General features: G+C 43.0%; 1 protein-coding gene across 2 annotated transcripts in view; it reads left to right on the top strand.

Moving 5' to 3' along the window:
• Positions 1–20,941, top strand: part of LOC121586524 (trafficking protein particle complex subunit 9-like) — a 349,081-nt gene that overhangs the window by 260,970 nt on the left and 67,170 nt on the right. For both annotated transcript variants that reach the window (XM_041903274.2, XM_041903273.2), the window contains one exon: positions 9,716–9,806. In XM_041903274.2, the coding sequence (XP_041759208.1) occupies positions 9,716–9,806 (91 nt within the window). The remainder of the gene's footprint in view (positions 1–9,715; positions 9,807–20,941) is intronic.

The following is a 20,941-nucleotide window of genomic DNA, read 5'->3' as shown; positions in this document are numbered from 1 at the left end:
TCTGTTCTAGTCATTCTAACTGGTGTTTGTCTGTTCTAGTCATTCTAACTGGTGTTTGTCTGTTCTAGTCATTCTAACTGGTGTTACTTTGTCTGTTCTAGTCATTCTAACTGGTGTTACTTTGTCTGTTCTAGTCATTCTAACTGGAGTTACTTTGTATGTTCTAGTCATTCTAACTGGTGTTACTTTGTCTGTTCTAGTCATTCTAACTGGTGTTCTTTGTCTGTTCTAGTCATTCTAACTGGTGTTACTTTGTCTGTTCTAGTCATTCTAACTGGTGTTACTTTGTCTGTTCTAGTCATTCTAACTGGTGTTACTTTTTCTGTTCTAGTCATTCTAACTGGTGTTACTTTGTCTGTTCTAGTCATTCTAACTGGTGTTACTTTGTCTGTTCTAGTCATTCTAACTGGTGTTACTTTGTCTGTTCTAGTCATTCTAACTGGTGTTACTTTTTCTGTTCTAGTCATTCTAACTGGTGTTACTTTTCCTGTTCTAGTCATGCTAACTGTGGTGTTACTTTGTCTGTTCTAGTCATTCTAACTGGTGTTACTTTGTCTGTTCTAGTCATTCTGACTGGAGTTACTTTGTCTGTTCTAGTCATTCTAACTGGTGTTACTTTTTCCTGTTCTAGTCATTCTAACTGGTGTTACTTTGTCTGTTCTAGTCATTCTGACTGGAGTTACTTTGTCTCTTCTAGTCATTCTAACTGGTGTTACTTTTTCCTGTTCTAGTCATGCTAACTGTGGTGTTACTTTGTCTGTTCTAGTCATTCTAACTGGTGTTACTTTGTCTGTTCTAGTCATTCTAACTGGTGTTACTTTGTCTGTTCTAGTCATTCTAACTGGTGTTACTTTGTCTGTTCTAGTCATTCTAACTGGTGTTACTTTTTCCTGTTCTAGTCATTCTAACGGTGGTGTTACTTTGTCTGTTCTAGTCATTCTATTTGGTGTCACTTTGTATGTTCTAGTCATTCTAACTGGTGTTACTTTTTCCTGTTCTAGTCATTCTAACGGTGGTGTTACTTTGTCTGTTCTAGTCATTCTAACTGGTGTTACTTTGTCTGTTCTAGTCATTCTAACTGGTGTTACTTTGTCTGTTCTAGTCATTCTAACTGGTGTTTGTCTGTTCTAGTCATTCTAACTGGTGTTTGTCTGTTCTAGTCATTCTAACTGGTGTTACTTTGTCTGTTCTAGTCATTCTAACTGGTGTTACTTTGTCTGTTCTAGTCATTCTAACTGGAGTTACTTTGTATGTTCTAGTCATTCTAACTGGTGTTACTTTGTCTGTTCTAGTCATTCTAACTGGTGTTTGTCTGTTCTAGTCATTCTAACTGGTGTTTGTCTGTTCTAGTCATTCTAACTGGTGTTACTTTGTCTGTTCTAGTCATTCTAACTGGTGTTACTTTGTCTGTTCTAGTCATTCTAACTGGAGTTACTTTGTATGTTCTAGTCATTCTAACTGGTGTTACTTTGTCTGTTCTAGTCATTCTAACTGGTGTTACTTTGTCTGTTCTAGTCATTCTAACTGGTGTTACTTTGTATGTTCTAGTCATTCTAACTGGTGTTACTTTGTCTGTTCTAGTCATTCTAACTGTGGTGTTACTTTGTCTGTTCTAGTCATTCTAACTGGTGTTACTTTGTCTGCTCTAGTCATTCTAAATGGTGTTACTTTTTCCTGTTCTAGTCATTCTAACTGGTGTTACTTTGTCTGTTCTAGTCATTCTAACTGGTGTTACTTTGTCTGTTCTAGTCATTCTAACTGGTGTTACTTTTTCCTGTTCTAGTCATTCTAACTGGTGTTACTTTGTCTGTTCTAGTCATTCTAACTGGTGTTACTTTGTCTGTTCTAGTCATTCTAACTGGTGTTACTTTGTCTGTTCTAGTCATTCTAACTGGTGTTACTTTTTCCTGTTCTAGTCATTCTAACTGGTGTTACTTTTTCCTGTTCTAGTCATGCTAACTGTGGTGTTACTTTGTCTGTTCTAGTCATTCTAACTGGTGTTACTTTGTCTGTTCTAGTCATTCTAACTGGTGTTACTTTGTCTGTTCTAGTCATTCTAACTGGTGTTACTTTGTCTGTTCTAGTCATTCTGACTGGAGTTACTTTGTCTGTTCTAGTCATTCTAACTGGTGTTACTTTTTCCTGTTCTAGTCATTCTAACTGGTGTTACTTTGTCTGTTCTAGTCATTCTGACTGGAGTTACTTTGTCTCTTCTAGTCATTCTAACTGGTGTTACTTTTTCCTGTTCTAGTCATGCTAACTGTGGTGTTACTTTGTCTGTTCTAGTCATTCTAACTGGTGTTACTTTGTCTGTTCTAGTCATTCTAACTGGTGTTACTTTGTCTGTTCTAGTCATTCTAACTGGTGTTACTTTGTCTGTTCTAGTCATTCTAACTGGTGTTACTTTTTCCTGTTCTAGTCATTCTAACGGTGGTGTTACTTTGTCTGTTCTAGTCATTCTATTTGGTGTCACTTTGTATGTTCTAGTCATTCTAACTGGTGTTACTTTTTCCTGTTCTAGTCATTCTAACGGTGGTGTTACTTTGTCTGTTCTAGTCATTCTAACTGGTGTTACTTTGTCTGTTCTAGTCATTCTAACTGGTGTTACTTTGTCTGTTCTAGTCATTCTAACTGGTGTTTGTCTGTTCTAGTCATTCTAACTGGTGTTTGTCTGTTCTAGTCATTCTAACTGGTGTTACTTTGTCTGTTCTAGTCATTCTAACTGGTGTTACTTTGTCTGTTCTAGTCATTCTAACTGGAGTTACTTTGTATGTTCTAGTCATTCTAACTGGTGTTACTTTGTCTGTTCTAGTCATTCTAACTGGTGTTACTTTGTCTGTTCTAGTCATTCTAACTGGTGTTACTTTGTCTGTTCTAGTCATTCTAACTGGTGTTACTTTGTATGTTCTAGTCATTCTAACTGGTGTTACTTTGTCTGTTCTAGTCATTCTAACTGTGGTGTTACTTTGTCTGTTCTAGTCATTCTAACTGGTGTTACTTTGTCTGCTCTAGTCATTCTAAATGGTGTTACTTTTTCCTGTTCTAGTCATTCTAACTGGTGTTACTTTGTCTGTTCTAGTCATTCTAACTGGTGTTACTTTGTCTGTTCTAGTCATTCTAACTGGTGTTACTTTTTCCTGTTCTAGTCATTCTAACTGGTGTTACTTTGTCTGTTCTAGTCATTCTAACTGGTGTTACTTTGTCTGTTCTAGTCATTCTAACTGGTGTTACTTTGTCTGTTCTAGTCATTCTAACTGGTGTTACTTTGTCTGTTCTAGTCATTCTGACTGGAGTTACTTTGTCTGTTCTAGTCATTCTAACTGGTGTTACTTTTTCCTGTTCTAGTCATTCTAACTGGTGTTACTTTGTCTGTTCTAGTCATTCTGACTGGAGTTACTTTGTCTCTTCTAGTCATTCTAACTGGTGTTACTTTTCCTGTTCTAGTCATGCTAACTGTGGTGTTACTTTGTCTGTTCTAGTCATTCTAACTGGTGTTACTTTGTCTGTTCTAGTCATTCTAACTGGTGTTACTTTGTCTGTTCTAGTCATTCTAACTGGTGTTACTTTGTCTGTTCTAGTCATTCTAACTGGTGTTACTTTTTCCTGTTCTAGTCATTCTAACGGTGGTGTTACTTTGTCTGTTCTAGTCATTCTATTTGGTGTCACTTTGTATGTTCTAGTCATTCTAACTGGTGTTACTTTTTCCTGTTCTAGTCATTCTAACGGTGGTGTTACTTTGTCTGTTTTAGTCATTCTAACTGGTGTTACTTTGTCTGTTCTAGTCATTCTAACTGGTGTTACTTTGTCTGTTCTAGTCATTCTAACTGGTGTTACTTTGTCTGTTCTAGTCATTCTAACTGGTGTTACTTTGTCTGTTCTAGTCATTCTAACTGGTGTTACTTTGTCTGTTCTAGTCATTCTAACTGGTGTTACTTTGTCTGTTCTAGTCATTCTAACTGGAGTTACTTTGTATGTTCTAGTCATTCTAACTGGTGTTACTTTGTCTGTTCTAGTCATTCTAACTGGTGTTACTTTGTCTGTTCTAGTCATTCTAACTGGTGTTACTTTGTCTGTTCTAGTCATTCTAACTAGTGTTACTTTGTATGTTATAGTCATTCTAACTGGTGTTACTTTGTCTGTTCTAGTCATTCTAACTGGTGTTACTTTGTATGTTCTAGTCATTCTAACTGTGGTGTTACTTTGTCTGTTCTAGTCATTCTAACTGGTGTTACTTTGTCTGTTCTAGTCATTCTAACGGTGGTGTTACTTTGTTTGTTCTAGTTATTCTAACGGTGGTGTTACTTTTTCTGTTCTAGTCATTCTAACTGGTGTTATTTTTGTCTGTTCTAGTCATTCTAACTGGTGTTACTTTGTCTGTTCTAGTCATTCTAACTGGTGTTACTTTGTCTGTTCTAGTCATTCTAACTGGTGTTACTTTGTCTGTTCTAGTCATTCTAACTGGTGTTACTTTGTCTGTTCTAGTCATTCTAACTGGTGTTACTTTGTATGTTCTAGTCATTCTAACTGTGGTGTTACTTTGTCTGTTCTAGTCATTCTAACTGGTGTTACTTTGTCTGTTCTAGTCATTCTAACTGTGGTGTTACTTTGTCTGTTCTAGTCATTCTAACTGGTGTTACTTTGTATGTTCTAGTCATTCTAACTGGTGTTACTTTTTCCTGTTCTAGTCATTCTCACTGGTGTTACTTTGTCTGTTCTAGTCATTCTAACTTGTGTTACTTTGTCTGTTCTAGTCATTCTAACGATGGTGTTACTTTGTCTGTTCTAGTCATTCTAACTGGTGTTACTTTGTCTGTTCTAGTCATTCTAACTGGTGTTACTTTGTCTGTTCTAGTCATTCTAACTGTGGTATTACTTTGTCTGTTCTAGTCATTCTAACTGGTGTTACTTTGTATGTTCTAGTCATTCTAACGCTGTGTGGTGTTACAGCAGCACAGTATTATTCCAGTCATTATTCACGCTGTCAACTGTGGTGAACCAGGGGAGCAGGTTGTCTTTATCATAACATACACTGCTCAAAAAAATAAAGGGAACACTTAAACGACACAATGTAACTCCAAGTCAATCACACTTCTGTGAAATCAAACTGTCCACTTAGGAAGCATTGACAATACATTTCACATGCTGTTGTGCAAATGGAATAGACAACAGGTGGAAATTATAGGCAATTAGCAAGACACCCCCAATAAAGGACTGGTTTTGCAGGTGGTGACCACAGACCACTTCTCAGTTCCTATGCTTCCTGGCTGATGTTTTGGTCACTGTGCGGTGCCACAGATGTTTTGAATGCTGTCGGTGCTTTCACTCTAGTGGTAGCATGAGACGGAGTCTACAACCCACACAAGTGGCTCAGGTAGTGCAGCTCATCCAGGATGGCACATCAATGCGAGCTGTGGCAAGAAGGTTTGCTGTGTCTGTCAGCGTAGTGTCCAGAGCATGGAGGCGCTACCAGGAGACAGGCCAGTACATCAGGAGACGTGGAGGAGGCCGTAGGAGGGCAACAACCCAGCAGCAGGACTGCTACCTCCGCCATTGTGCAAGGAGGAGCAGGAGGAGCACTGCCAGAGCCCTGCAAAATGACCTCCAGCAGGCCACAAATGTGCATGTGTCTGCTCAAACGGTCAGAAACAGACTCCATGAGGGTGGTATGAGGGCCCGACGTCCACAGGTGGGGGTTGTGCTTACAGCCCAACACCGTGCAGGACGTTTGGCATTTGCCAGAGAACACCAAGATTGGCAAATTTGCCACTGGCTCCCTGTGCTCTTCACAGATGAAAGCAGGTTCACACTGAGCACATGTGACAGACGTGACAGAGTCTGGAGACGCCGTGGAGAACGTTCTGCTGCCTGCAACATCCTCCAGCATGACCGGTTTGGCGGTGGTTCAGTCATGGTGTGGGGTGGCATTTCTTTAGGGGGCCTCCATGTGCTCGCCAGAGGTAGCCTGACTGCCATTAGGTACCGAGATGAGATCCTCAGACCCCTTGTGAGACCATATGCTGGTGCGGTTGGCCCTGGGTTCCTCCTAATGCAAGACAATGCTAGACCTCATGTGGCTGGAGTGTGTCAGCAGTTCCTGCAAGAGGAAGGCATTGATGCTATGAACTGGCCCGCCCGTTCCCCAGACCTGAATCCAATTGAGCACATCTGGGACATAATGTCTCGCTCCATCCACCAACGCCACGTTGCACCACAGACTGTCCAGGAGTTGGCGGATGCTTTAGTCCAGTTCTGGGAGGAGATTCCTCAGGAGACTATCCGCCACCTCATCAGGAGCATGCCCAGGCGTTGTATGGAGGTCATACAGGCACGTGGAGGCCACACACACTACTGAGCCTCATTTTGACTTGTTTTAAGGACATTACATCAAAGTTGGATCAGCCTGTAGTGTGGTTTTCCACTTTAATTTTGAGGGTGACTCCAAATCCAGACCTCCATGGGTTGATAAATTTGATTTCCATTGATAATTTTTGTGTGATTTTGTTGTCAGCACATTCAACTATGTAAAGAAAAAAGTATTTAATAAGATTATTTAATTCATTCAGATCTAGAATGTGTTATTTTAGTGTTCCCTTTATTTTTTTGAGCAGTGTATTATCAACATAATGTCTTTATGACAGCTTTGTTTATCTGAGTACTCTGTATTAGCAGCATTAGCTCCCTAGCCAGCGCTACGACAGACAGCCTTATGATGTCAACAAGCAAAGGTTCAACGGTTACAACCTTAATGTACTCTTTTATTCTCTCAATATCCTCTGATAAATGAGTGTTACTGAGTGTTAAGGAACAGAAGGACTCGACAGGGAGAGCTAAATGTGGGTTCTTAGCCAACCAATCGGATTGGAGTCACAGGTTGAGGTGCAGTGTTGCAGTTTTGCTCCCAGAAACCATGCTAGGCTAGAAGACATGGACGTGTGGGCGTTTTTGAAAAACAACTTGGCTGAGGAGAGGACTGCTCTGCAGGCTTTATACATAATGTGTTTTCACTCTGAGGTGTGAGGAGAAGTTGTTAGTTACTCCCAGTGCTTATTATGAGACATATTACAAAAAGAGGATGGTTATTACCATAATTCCCTCCACTTATGGTTGAGGAGATACAGTTGAAGTCGGAAGTTTACATACACTTAGGTTGGAGTCATTCAAACTCGTTTTTCAACCACTCCACAAACTATAGTTTTGGCAAGTCGGTTAGGACATCTACTTTGTGTATGACACAAGTAATTTTTCCAACAATTGTTTACAGACAGATTATTTCACTTATAATTCACTGTAGGTCAGAAGTGGGTCAGAAGTTTACATACACTAAGTTGACTGTGCCTTTAAAGAGCTTTGAAAATTCCAGAAAATGATGTCATGGCTTTAGGAGCTTCTGATAGGCTAATTGACATCATTTGAGTCAATTGTGTACCTGTGGATGTATTTCAAGGCCTACCTTCAAACTCAGTGCCTCTTTGCTTGACATCATGGGAAAATCAAAAGAAATCAGCCAAGACCTCAGAAAAGAAATTGTAGACCTCCACAAGTGTGGTTCATCCTTGGGAGGAATTTCCAAACGCCTGACGGTACCACGTTCATCTGTACAAACAATAGTACACAAGTATAAACACCATGGGACCACGCAGCCGTCATACCGCACAGGAAGGAGAAGCGTTCTGTCTCCTAGAGATGAATGTACTTTGGTGCGAAAAGTGCAAATCAATCCCAGAACAACAGCAATGGACCTTGTGAAGATGCTGGAGGAAACAGGTACAAAAGTACCTATATCCACAGTAAAACGAGTCCTATATCGACATAACCTGAAAGGCCGTTCAGCAAGGAAGAAGCCACTACTCTAAAACCGCCATGAAAAAAACCAGACTACAGTTTGCAACTGCACATGGGGACAAAGATTGTACTTTTTGGAGAAATGTCCTCTGGTCTGATGAAACAAAAATAGAACTGTTTGGCCATAATGACCATCGTTATGTTTGGAGGAAAAAGGGATGTGGGCTTGCAAGCCGAAGAACAACATCCCAACCGTGAAGCACGGGGGTGGCAACATCATGCTGTGGGGGTGCTTTGCTGCAGGAGGGACTGGTGCACTTCACAAAATAAATGGCATCATGAGGAAGGGAAATTATCTGGATATATTGAAGCAACATCTCAAGACATCAGTCAGGAAGTTAAAGCATGGTCGCAAATGGGTCTTCCAAATGGACAATGACCCCAAGCATACTTCCAAAGTTGTGGCAAAATGGCTTAAGGACAACAAAGTCAAGGTATTGGAGTGGCCATCACAAAGCCCTGACCTCAATCCTATAGAAAATGTGTGGGCAGAACTGAAAAAGCGGGTGCGAGCAAGGAGGCCTACAAACCTGACTCAGTTACACCAGCTCTGTCAGGAGGAATGGGCCAAAATTCACCCATCTTATTGTGGGAAGCTTGTGGAAGGCTACCCGAAATGTTTGACCCAAGTTAAACAATTTAAAGGCAAAGCTACCAAATACTAATTGAGTGTATGTAAACTTCTGACCCACTGGGAATGTGATGAAATAAATGAAAGCTGAAATAAATCATTCTCTCTACTATTATTCTGACATTTCACATTCTTAAAATAAAGTGGTGATCCTAACTGACCTAAGACAGGGAATTTATACTAGGATTAAATGTTAGGAGTTGTGAAAAATGGATATCTTTATTACTCTTTGGGTTGTTAAGGAAGTTTTACTTTTCAGGGTTCTCATTGCATCACCCTGAATGGGATTAGCAAATGGATATTATATTTCCTAAACGCAGCATACGGAAAAGCCAGTCTCAGTGACCTTTCAGCTAAAGACTGTTATAGTAGCAGTTAATGTGTTTCTGCTGTATGTAGCCTGGTCTGGTACTGTGTCTGACACCAAGCTTTCTATTCCACATATAGAACAGAACATGCATTGTACAGTAATGGCCAGCCAACCAACCAGCCAGCCAGCAGCCAACCATGAGTCTGTCCGCCTCGAGCCCTCAGCTCTCCTAACAGAGTCACTAGGCAACCAGGGAGCCACAGGCTTATCTTTCAACCACTGGGCTGCAGCCAATTTACAGCTGGAGAGTTATACTCTATCTTCTCTTTTCTTCTCTCGTTCCATCTCTCTCTTTCATATATGTGTCAGGTGTATCTTTTGCCACTTTGTTAGTTTGTTTTCAAATCAAATTTGATTTGTAACATGCTTTGTACAAGTACCGAGTTGATGTGCAGGGGTATGAGGTAATTGAGGTAGATATGTACATATAGGTAGGGAGAAACTGACTAGGCAACAGGATAGGTAATAAAACAGCAGTGTATGTGATGAGTCAAAAGAGATTAGTGCAAAAAGGGTCAATGTAGATAGTTCGGGTCGCTATTGGTTAACTATTTAACTAACTATTTAGCAGTCTGATGGTTTGGGGGTAGAGGCTGTTCAGGGTCCTGTTGGTTCCAGACTTGGTGCATCAGTACTGCTTGCTGTGCGGTAGCAGAGAGAACAGTCTATGACTTGGGTGGCTGGAGTCTAGTTTTGTCACTAAAGAAATATATATATTCAGTTGAAGGGAGGGAAAATGTCACTGTACTGTGTACTTTAGTTCGAACATTATTACTTTTGAATCCTTTCTCTCTATTAATTGCAAATGTCATCAGAGAGACTGAGGCCCCAGCCCCCTCCAGTCCGGTGTGTAGTCCTTAACCTTAGCCCACCCGTCTGTGCGTCGCCGGGGAGAGGCCAGTGTGGAGGGAGTCCTCAACCAGTTGGTCCTCGAGCACCTGCAGCTGGCACCTCTACAATGGGGTGAGTACACATACTCTACCACACACACTGTGCCATCTATGAGATGCTTGGCATTACCTTTGAAGAAAAAACACTGAAAGGTATGTGTATTTTTGTCCCTACTCAAATGATCAGTCCACAGACATTATGATCATGGATCGTGATGAGGCATTAGGGGTGAACTGTTTTGACCATTTTGATCAAAAGCGTCAATCACCATCGTTCCTATGGGGGTACCGAACCCAAAGAACCCAAACCTCTACGCCTGGTAATTAACACAGCAGCCCACACAATCCCTGTCAGGAGGCAGACTGGAGAGGCTGGGGGATGTGTGAAGCACCCTGGGACACCATGGAGAGACTTGGAGGAGCTTCCCTCCCTCTCTGGGCCTCGCCATCTGTGAACAGCCGTCGAAATGATCAGCTTGCATTTATTTATTTATTGAGTGCGTGCGTGGGTGGGTCTATATGTATGTGTGTGTGGGTGTTTATTTTCGAGGAACAGTGTGGCTTTTTTTGGGAGGTCTGTGAGTGTGTTCATTAGTCAGTTTAGTGTCTCCTGGTTTGGCAGAAAGAGGGCAATCTGTTTGTTACGGTGACACAACAGATATCTAGTGGTAGATGAGGACATTTTTCACTGCACAAATTCTCTTCTCTTCAGCTTGTCTTCTGTCCTCATGACCAATGTTCCAAACTAGCTTCTGTCTGAGTAATCAAAGGACCCAGATCTTCTGACATTTTACTTATTTGTGCACACTGTCCTCCTCTATGATTACAATGCAGTTCATTTCTCCCAGAATGGTGTTATCAGAGTAGCTATCATGGTCTCAATTATGGGCCTTCTCTAAAGCATTCTCCCTCAGGATCCAATAATCACTACACAGAGTGGGCCCACGTGTTTATTACGGCTACAGGCTGCAGTAAAGTTAGCCTGTTACAGTAGGAACATGATTGGCTGTTAGCCAAGTGTTAGGTATACTGTATTTTCCTACTGCGAAGCGTTTAGCCGTGAATCATGTGGTACAAAATGGTTTCACTCTTATGTGTTTTGAGTGTGGCGTATAGAATTGTCTTACCAGGTTGTAGCCATGTTAGAAGAGATAAGAAATATACTATTCTTTAATCTAATTCCATTGAATCAGATTCCCAGTATGAAAAATGTATGCACTCACTAACTGTAAGTCGCTCTGGATAAGAGCGTCTGCTAAATGACTAAAATGTAAATATTTGTTGTTTTTGTTTGCTTTCCATTGTGGCCTAGTTTAGGTGAGGTGTAATTGGGTTAATGAGAGACTATTTGTCCTGATGTCGCAACACTGTCCCTAATGATAGATGATGACAGAAGTCACTTTGCCCCGAGATATCATTAATGATCATCTATGTGTCAACAGAATCATTAACTCATACACACCATTTACTCATTCGTAATTACAATGTTTTTGTATCATTACAGAACAAGATGATAGTATCATTTCTAACTGCCTTCCACTGTCATGTCTCCAAACTGCGTTGAAAGTGAAGCACTTTCTATCCACTGTCTAAGGCCTTGCCAGGGAGTCAGACTTCCAATAGATTACAGGCTGTAGCCACCTGCTGTATGGGTGAAGGCACTGAACGTGAACAGAGCTGTAGAAGCTAAATCGTCCTGGTTGTTAGTGTAGTTTCTGGGCCGGCTGGCTGCCTCCTCCCCTAATGTTGAGCTGAATACACAGATGATCCTACGCTGACTTTGTCTTGCTCCACTGCCCCCTTCTCCCCTGCTTCTCCTTAGCTCACACAGCCCAATAAACCAGTCAGGGCCAGTTTCCCCAAAGCTTTGGAGCTAACGTGGCATTTCTCTCGAAAAAACCAGCCGCACAGCCACATGAGAGGAAGAATTGTAAAGTCATTCTTCTGTTTGTGAACAAGTACAATTGCCCTTACAGAGCCAGGTAAAGTGGACTGGTTGTCTAATGGAGGGTATCAGGGCCCCACCAGGACACAGAGAAAACCTTTCCCTCCACAGAAAATGTTTCTCAGTTTACAAGATGAGGCTGATACTCTTTTTTGTTGTTGTACTTTGCTGTATTATTTAAATTATGAAGAGCTTATGGTTATGCAAAAGTTGATGGGTAATGGAAAGGGGGCTTCTGATTTCATCATGAGCATTGTTGTTGTTGTCTCTCCCCTCATAGCTCGAGCAACATGGAACTTCTTCACACTACCATAGCAACCCATGAATATTTCATTGTGGACATTTCCAATAAAGGAGAAACGGGGAAAGTGGCAGGAACAGAAAGGGTCTTTATGCCTTCCTGTTTGCGCAGGGCCTTATTATTGAATGGGGAGTGAGGGAGTCAGCCATAGAGCTAGGGACCATTAGGAAATGATTACCCCCTTTAGGCAACGGCAGCGCAGCAACACGTTAGCTACTACAGAGCAGAGTTCACAAACACTGATAATCTATATCTGTGTTTAAAGTCACTTTCTCTAATGCCTTGATGGGGAAAATGATATTTTATTCACCACCCGATTACAGAGTAGCAATGTAAGGTGTATTTATATGGCTGGTACCTCCCTTTATTAGTGCTGTTTCAGTATGAGGTGTGGAGGGGGATGAAGTAGCCAAGTAAACAGGCTGCACTGCATTACTTCTACGTTAGCGTTTTCATCTTGATTAATTTTGCTCTAGCGAGCATCAACAAACAATAATTTGGTCAATTCCATTAGTTACCCTTTTTCTTTTTCGATAGTGTTTCTCTTTATTTTGTAAGCATAATCCAATTTTTTTCACTGTTTATCATTGTTGCTTCTTCAACAGTTTGTCTACAAACCAATTACTAATTTAGTTTGTGTGCCTTCGGAAAGTATTCAGACCCCTTGACTTTTTCCACATTTTGCCTTATTCTAAAATTGATTAAAATATATTTTTCCCTCATCAATATACACACATTTTTTATTTATTTTTTGATCACCTTTACATAAGTATTCAGACCCTTTACTCAGTACTTTGTTGAAGCACCTTTGGCAGCGATTACAGCCTCGAGTCTTCCTGGGTATGACGATACAAGCTTGGCACACCTGTATTTGGGGAGTTTCTCCCATTCTTCTCTGCAGATCCTCTCAAACTCTTTCAGGTTGGATGGGGAGCGTTGCTGCACAGCTATTTTCAGGTCTCTCCAAAGATGTTCGATCAGGTTCAAGTCCGGCTCTGGCTGGGCCACTCAAGGACATTCAGAGACTTGTCCCGAAGCCACTCCTGCGTTGCCTTGGCTGTGTGCTTAGGGTTGTTGTCCTGTTTAAAGGTGAACCTTCACCTAAGTCTGAGGTCCTGAGCGCTCTGGAGCAGGTTTTCATCAAGGATATCGCTGTACTTTGCTCCGTTCATCTTTCCCTCAATCCTGACTAGTCTCCCAGTCCCTGCCGCTGAAAAACATCCCCACAGCATGATGCTGCCACCACCATGCTTCACCGTAGGGATGGTGCCAGGTTTCCTCCAGACGTGACGCTTGGCATTCAGGCCAAAGAGTTCAATATTGGTTTCATCAGACCAGAGAATCTTGTTTCTCATGGTCTGAGAGTCTTTAGGTGCCTTTTGGCAAACTCCAAGCGGGCTGTCATGTGCCTTTTACTGAGGAGTGGCTTCCGTCTGGCCACTCTACCATAAAGGCCTGATTGGTGGAGTGCTGCAGCGATGGTTGTCCTTCTGGAAGGTTCTCCCATCTCCACAGAGGAACTCTAGAGGTCTGTGAGAGTGACCATCGGGTTCTTGGTCACTTACCTGACAAAGGTCCTTCTCCCCCGATTTCTCAGTTTGGCCGGTCGGTCAGCTCTAGGAAGAGTCTTGCTGGTTCCAAAATGTGGGAAAGGTTCTGAATACTTTCCGAATGCACTGTATATATACAGTGGGGTCCATACATTATTGGCACCCTTGATAAAGATTGACAGCAAATAAGACTGTAAAATAAATAATACAAATACTGATATATATTGTATGCAATTTTATTTGGGAAATTATATTATTTAATAACAAGTAATAACATGTTTGTTTTTTAAAGGTAAGGTTATTGGCACCCCTGTTATCAATACTCCAGCACCCCACCCTTGCGAGGATAACAACACTGAGCCTTTTTCCAAAATGTTTTATGAGATTGAAGAACACATTGGGAGGGATCTTAGACCATTCCTCCATACAGAATCTTTCCAGATTATTTTAGCCAAAAACCTTTTCTGTTCTCCAATCTCATAAAACATTTTAGAAAAAGGTTCAGTGTCCTTGTCCTCCCAAGGTGAGGGTGCTAAAGTATTACAAACAGGGGTGCCAATCATTTCTAGTTTATTTTTATTACTTGCTAAAGGGGCAACCTGCAGTTGCTACATACATTATTTGACTTATACATTATTGATATGTACCCATTGGTTCTTGAAGAATTAAACTTATAAATGCCTCATGAGCTTAGTTCAACTGTCGTACCCCATCAGAACCCAAAATATAAGCCATCATTCAGCTTTTTAGCGAAACAGCTGATTGCTGCTTTAAACAACATCTCTTTCTCTGAGCAATTGTATTAGTATAAAATAATATAATTTCCCCCAAAAATGTGAGCATACGATATAGCTCAGTATTTGTATTATTTATTTTATACAGTCATTTTTGCTCATCATTATCAAGGGTGACAATAATTACTGACCCCACAGTATATCACTGGTGTCACACTGGCCACCCCGCCCTGCTCTCTACACAGCCTGCTATTGGACCTCTCCATGGGCAGAAAGCAACATCAATACTATTGGCTGACTAAGCAGGTTTAATGGCTGACTCCTCTCACAGTGATTTGTTGATTAGAGCCCATTATTCAACAAGAATCACATGGACACGTGTGTGAATCGATTACTGTCTGTTTGGCAGCTGCTCTGGATAAGAAATATGACTACAACTTCAGTGATGATGTCAACATTGGACACATACCTGTCTACTGCAGAAGAAAAGCTAGGTACTTTATTAAATAGTGTTCCACACACACCTCCCTGCGTAAATGTCATCCAAGGCACCTTGGTGTGCTTGGTGTTTCTTCCCCTATTGTGTTTCAGAAGGTTACTGGCTGGTCGGCCTGATAATCTGTAACAAACTATTCTGACGCTACAAAAAACCTGGAGGGGTCTTCTCCTCCAAAACACATGAGTCACAGAATTAGGGATGGAGATGAAGGGATAGAAAGAGATGGATAGATATCATTAAATTAGAGCAATAGAATATCCTGGGGAATTGAACGAGTGACAAGGAATAGAGCCGTATTAACTGGATTGAACCATTAACTATTGTTTAAATCTGCCACATGGCCATGGTGTACGTCTCCAAATACACTACATGACCAAAAGTATGTGGACACGCTGGTCGAACAACTCATTCCAAAATCATGGGCATTAATATGGAGTTGGTCCCCCCTTTGCTGCTATAACAGCCTCCACTCTTCTGGGAAGGCTTTCCACTAGATGTTAAAACATTGCTGTGGGGACTTGCTTCCATTCAGCCACAAGAGCATTAGTGAGGTTGGGCACTGATGTTGGGAGATTAGGCCTGGCTCGCAGTCAGCATTCCAGTTCATCCCAAAGGTGTTCGATGTGGTTGAGGTCAGAGCTCTGTGCAGGACGGTCAAGTTCTTCCACACTGATCTCGCCAAACCATTTCTGTATGGACCTCGCTTTGTGCACGGGGACATTGTCATGCTGAAACAGGAAAAGGCCTTCCCCAAACTGTTGCCACAAAGTTGGAAGCACAGAATTGTCTAGAATGTCATTGTATGCTGTAGCATTAAGATTTCCCTTCACTGGAACTAAGGGGCCTAGCCCGAACCATGAAAAACAGCCCCAGACCATTATTCCTCCTTTACAAAACTTGATAGTTGGCACTATGCATTCGGACAGGTAAAGTTCTCCTGGCATCCGCCAAACCCAAATTCGTCCGTCAGACTGCCAGATGGTGAAGTGTGATTCATCACTCCAGAGAACGCGTGTCCACTGCTCCAGAATCCAATGGCGGCGAGCTTTACACCACTCCAGCCGACACTTGGCATTGTGCATGGTGATCTTAGGCTTGTGTGCGGCTGCTCGGCCATGGAAAACCATTTCATGAAGCTCCCGACCAACAGTTATTCTGCTGACGTTGCTTCCAGAGGCAGTTTGGAACTCGGTAATGAGTGTTGCAAATGAAGACAGACGATTTTCATGCACTACGCGCTTCAGCACTCGGCGATCCTGTTCTGTGAGCTTGTGTGGCCTACCACTTTGTGACTGAGTCATTGTTTCTTCTAGACGTTTCCAATTCACAAGAACAGCACTTACAGTTGACCAGGGCAGAACTTTGACAAACTGACTTGTTGGAAAGGTGGCATCCTATGACGGTGCCACATTGAAAGTCACTGAGCCCTTCAGTAAGGTCATTGTACTGCTAATGTTTGTCTAAGGAGATTGCATGGCTGTGTGCTCGATTTTATACACCTGTCAGCATGGGTTTGACTGAAATAGCTTAATCCACTCATTGGAAGGGGTGTCCACATACTTTTGTATATATGGTGTATGTTTGGCTGTTTGTCACTCTGTTTACTGCTAGCTGTCAGAGACTATGTTGCTTTAGCGTTCAGTCAGTGGGCTGTGTGTTCCCTGTAGGACCAGTCACCTTCCATGGGGAGCGTAGAGCGAAATGGGTGCACCCTTAGAAAGGCTAGCTTTCTCGACTCTCAACCACATATGCCCCCCTGGTGATGGGGTTTTAGCCACCTTCTGTATGCCCTACTATCTGTCTCCGTACCTCCCTGTTTCAGTCTGTTTCAAAAAGTTTCCTCTCTACTGAACCGGTGGCAGTAGTAGCAGCAGTAGCAGGGTTTATGTGTTCTGCAGCCTGTTATAGTGCTATGTTCATAACATTTCAATCATTCTGAACAGGGCCCAGGCAACCAGAGGGCAGCAGTAGCAGGATCTATGTATTCTGCAGCCTGCCTGGTGTAGCGTTATGTAAATAGCCTCATTGATTACTGCTCCTCTGCTGACAATTGAATTAAAGCCAAAGGGGCACACCTTGTGTTGGGAGTCTCCACGTCAGCTTAATAGACTGGAGTTAAATAAACAGATATTTGCATGCCGAGTTAACCCTGCACAGGCAACTCTGGCTCTCAGGGGCTCTCTGGAGCTCTGACTGACCCTGTGTCCCACATGGCACCCTCTTCCATATTTAGTGCATGACTTTTGACCAGTTCCCTATACAGTGCATTCGGAAAGTATTCAGACCCCTTCACAATTTCCACATTTTGTTACGTTACAGCCTTATACTAAAATGGATTACATTGTTATTTTTTCTTCATCAATCTACACACAATATCCCATAATGACAAAGCGAAAACAGGTTTTTAAGTAATCAAACCCTTTACTCAGTACTTTGTTGAAGTAGCGATTACAGCCTCGAGTCTTCTTGGGTATGACGCTACAAGCTTGGCACACCTGAATTTGGGGAGTTTCTCCCATTCTTCTCTGCAGATCCTCTCAAGCTTTGTCAGGTTGGCTGGGGAGTGTCGCTGCACAGCTATTTTCAGGTCTCTCCAGAGATGTTCGATCAGGTTCAAGTCCAGGCTCTGGCTGGGCCATTCAAGGACATTCAGAGACTTGTCCCAAAGCCACTCCTGCATTGTCTTGGTGTGTGCTTGGGGTTGTTGTCCTGTTGGAAGGTGAACCTTCGCCCCAGTCTCAGGTCCTGAGCTCTCTGGAGCAGGTTTTCATCAAGGATCTCTCTGTACTTTGCTCCGTTTATCTTTCCCTCGATCCTGACTATTCTCCCAGTCCCTACTGCTGAAAAACATCCCCACAGCATGCTGCTGCCACCACCATGCTTCACCGTAGGGATGGTGCCAGGTTTCCTCCAGACGTGACGCTTGGCATTCGGGCCAAGGAGTTCAATCTTGGTTTCATCAGACCAGAGAATCTTGTTTCTCATGGTCTGAGAGTCCTTTAGGTGCCTTTTGGCAAACTCCAAGCGGGCTGTCATGTGCTTTTTACTGAGGAGTGGCTTCCGTCTGGCCACTTTACCATAAAGGCCTGATTGGTGGAGTGCTGCAGAGATGGTTGTCCTTCTGGAAGGTTCTCCCATCTCCACAGAGGAACTCTAGAGCTCTGTGAGAGTTGCCATCAGGTTCTTGGTTCCCTCCCAGACCAAGGCCCTTCTCCCCCGATTGTTCAGTTTGGCTGGGAGGTCAGCTCTAGGAAGTCTCGAGGTTTTACTCGCCGGAGGTAGAGTATCTCATGATAAGCTGTAGACCACACTATTTACCAAGAGAGTTTTCATCTATATTTTTCGTAGCTCTCTATCTACCACCACAAACCGATGAGCTGTATAAGGCCATAAGTAAACAGGAAAATCCTCATCCAGAGGCAGCGCCCCTAGTGGCCGGGGACTTTAATGCAGGGAAACTTACATCCGTTCTACCTCATTTCTACCAGCATGTTAAATGTGCAACCAGAGGAAAAAAAAACTCTAGACCACCTTTACTCCACACACAGAGACGCATACAAAGCTCTCCCTCGCCCTCCATTTGGCAAATCTGACCATAATTATATCCTCCTGATTCCTGCTAATAAGCAAAAACTAAAGCAGGAAGCACCAGTGACTCGGTTAATAAAAAAGTGGTCAGATGACGCAGATGCTAAGCTACAGGGCTGTTTTGCTAGCACAGATTGGAATATGTTCCGGGATTCTTCCGATAGCATTGAGGAGTACACCACATCAGTCGCTGGCTTCATCAATAAGAGCATCGATGACATCATCCCCACAGTGACCTTACGTACATACCCCAACCAGAAGCCATGGATTACAGGCAACATCCGCACTGAGCTAATGGGTAGAGCTGCAGCTTTCAAAGAGAGGGACTCTAACCCGGACGCTTATAAGAAATCCTGCTATGCCCTCCGATGAACCATCAAACAGACAAAGAGTCAATACAGGACTAAGATTAAATCGTACTACACCGGCTCTGACGATCGTCGGATGTGGCAGGGCTTGAAAACGATTACAGACTACAAAGGGAAGCAAAGCCGCGAGCTGCACAGTGACACAAGCCTACCAGACGAGCTAAATCACTTCTATGCTCGCTTCGAGGCAAGCAACACTGAAGCATGCATGAGAGCATCACCTGTTCCGGATGACTATGTGATCACGCTCTCCGTAGCCGATGTGAGTAAGACTTTTAAGCAGGTCAACATTCACAAGGCCGCAGGGCCAGACGGATTAACAGGACGTGTAACATGCGCTGACCAACTAGCAAGTGTCTTCACTGACATTTTCAACATGTCCCTGACTGAGTCTGTAATACCAACATGTTTCAAGCAGACCACCATAGTCCTTGTGCCCAAGGACACGAAGATAACCTGCCTAAATGACTACCGACCCGTAGCACTCACATCTGTAATCATGAAGTGCTTTGAAAGGCTGGTCATGGCTCACATCAACACCATTATCCCAGAAACCCTAGACCCACTCCAATTTGCATCCCGCCCCAACAGATCCACAGATGATGCAATCTCTATTGCACTCCACACTGCCCTTTCCCACCTGGACAAGAGGAACACCTACGTGAGAATGCTATTCATTGACTACAGCTCAGCGTTCAATACCATAGTGCCTTCAAAGCTCATCACTAAGCTAAGGATCCTGTGATTAAACACCTCTCTCTTTAACTGGATCCTGGACTTCCTGACGGGCCGCCCCCAGGTGGTAAGGGTAGGTAACAACACATCTGCCACGCTGATCCTCAACACGGGGGCCCCTCAGGGGTGCGTGCTCAGTCCCCTCCTGTACTCCCTGTTCACTCATGACTGCATGGCCAGGCACGACTCCCAACACCATCATTAAGTTTGCCGACGACACAACAGTGGTAGGCCTGATCACAGACAGCGATGAGACTGCCTATAGGGAGGAGGTCAGAGACCTGGCCGTGTGGTGCCAGGATAACAACCTCTCCCTCAACGTGATCAAGACAAAGGAGATGATTGTGGACTACAGAGAAAAAAAGAGGACTGAGCACGCCCCCATTCTCATCAACGGGGCTGTAGTGGAACAGGTTGAGAGCTTCAAGTTCCTTGGTGTCCACATCACCAACCAACTATCATGGTTCAAACACACCAAGACAGTCGTGAAGAGGGCACGACAAAGCCTATTCCCCCTCAGGAGACTGAAAAGATTTGGCATGTGTCCTCAGATCCTCAAAATGTTCTACAGCTGCACCACCGAGAGCATCCTGACTGGTTGCATCACCGCCTGGTATGGCAACTGCTCGGCCTCTGACCGCAAGGCACTACAGAGGGTAGTGCGTACGGCCTAGTACATCACTGGGGCCAAGCTTCCTGCCATCCAGGACCTCTATACCAGGCGGTGTCAGGAAGGCCCATAAAAATTGTCAAAGACTCCAGCCACCCTAGTCATAGACTTTTTTTTCTGCTACCGCACAGCAAGGAGTACCGGAGCGCCAACTCTAGGTCCAAAAGGCTTCTCAACAGCTTCTACCCCCAAGCCATAAGACTCCTGAACAGCTAATCATGGCTACCCGGACTATTTGCACTGCCCCCCCACCCCACCCCATCCCCCTCTTTTACGCTGCTGCTACTCTGTTTATTATTTATAGTCACTATACTCTACCCACATGTACATATTACCTCAATTACCTTGACTAGCCGGTGCCCCCGCACATCGACTCTGTACCGGTACCCCCCTGTATATAGCCTCTCTACTGTTATTTTATTTTACTGCTGCTCTTTAGTTATTTGCTTTAATATTTTTACTTAACACTTTTTTTATTTTACTTTTTCTTTAAAAAACTGCATTGTTGGTTAAGTGGTTGTAAGTAAGCATTTCACTGTAATGTCTACACCTGTTGTATTCGGCGCATGTGACAAATACAATTTGATTGTATTTGATTTGAGTCTTGGTGATTCCAAACTTCTTAAATATAAGAATGATGGAGGCCACTGTGGTCTTGGGGACCTGCAATGCTGCAGAAATGTTTTGGTACCCTTCCCCATCTCGGAGCTCTACGGACAATTCCTTCAACCTCATGGCTTGGTTTTTGTTCTGACATGCACTGTCAACTGTGGGACCTTATATAGACAAGTGTGTGCCTTTCCAAATCATGTCCAATC

The sequence above is a fragment of the Coregonus clupeaformis genome, chromosome 17, assembly GCF_020615455.1.
Source record: "Coregonus clupeaformis isolate EN_2021a chromosome 17, ASM2061545v1, whole genome shotgun sequence".
Classification (NCBI taxonomy): domain Eukaryota; kingdom Metazoa; phylum Chordata; class Actinopteri; order Salmoniformes; family Salmonidae; genus Coregonus; species Coregonus clupeaformis.
The sequence above is the reverse complement of the archived record's forward strand: the minus strand, read 5'-3'. Positions and strand labels throughout refer to the sequence as shown.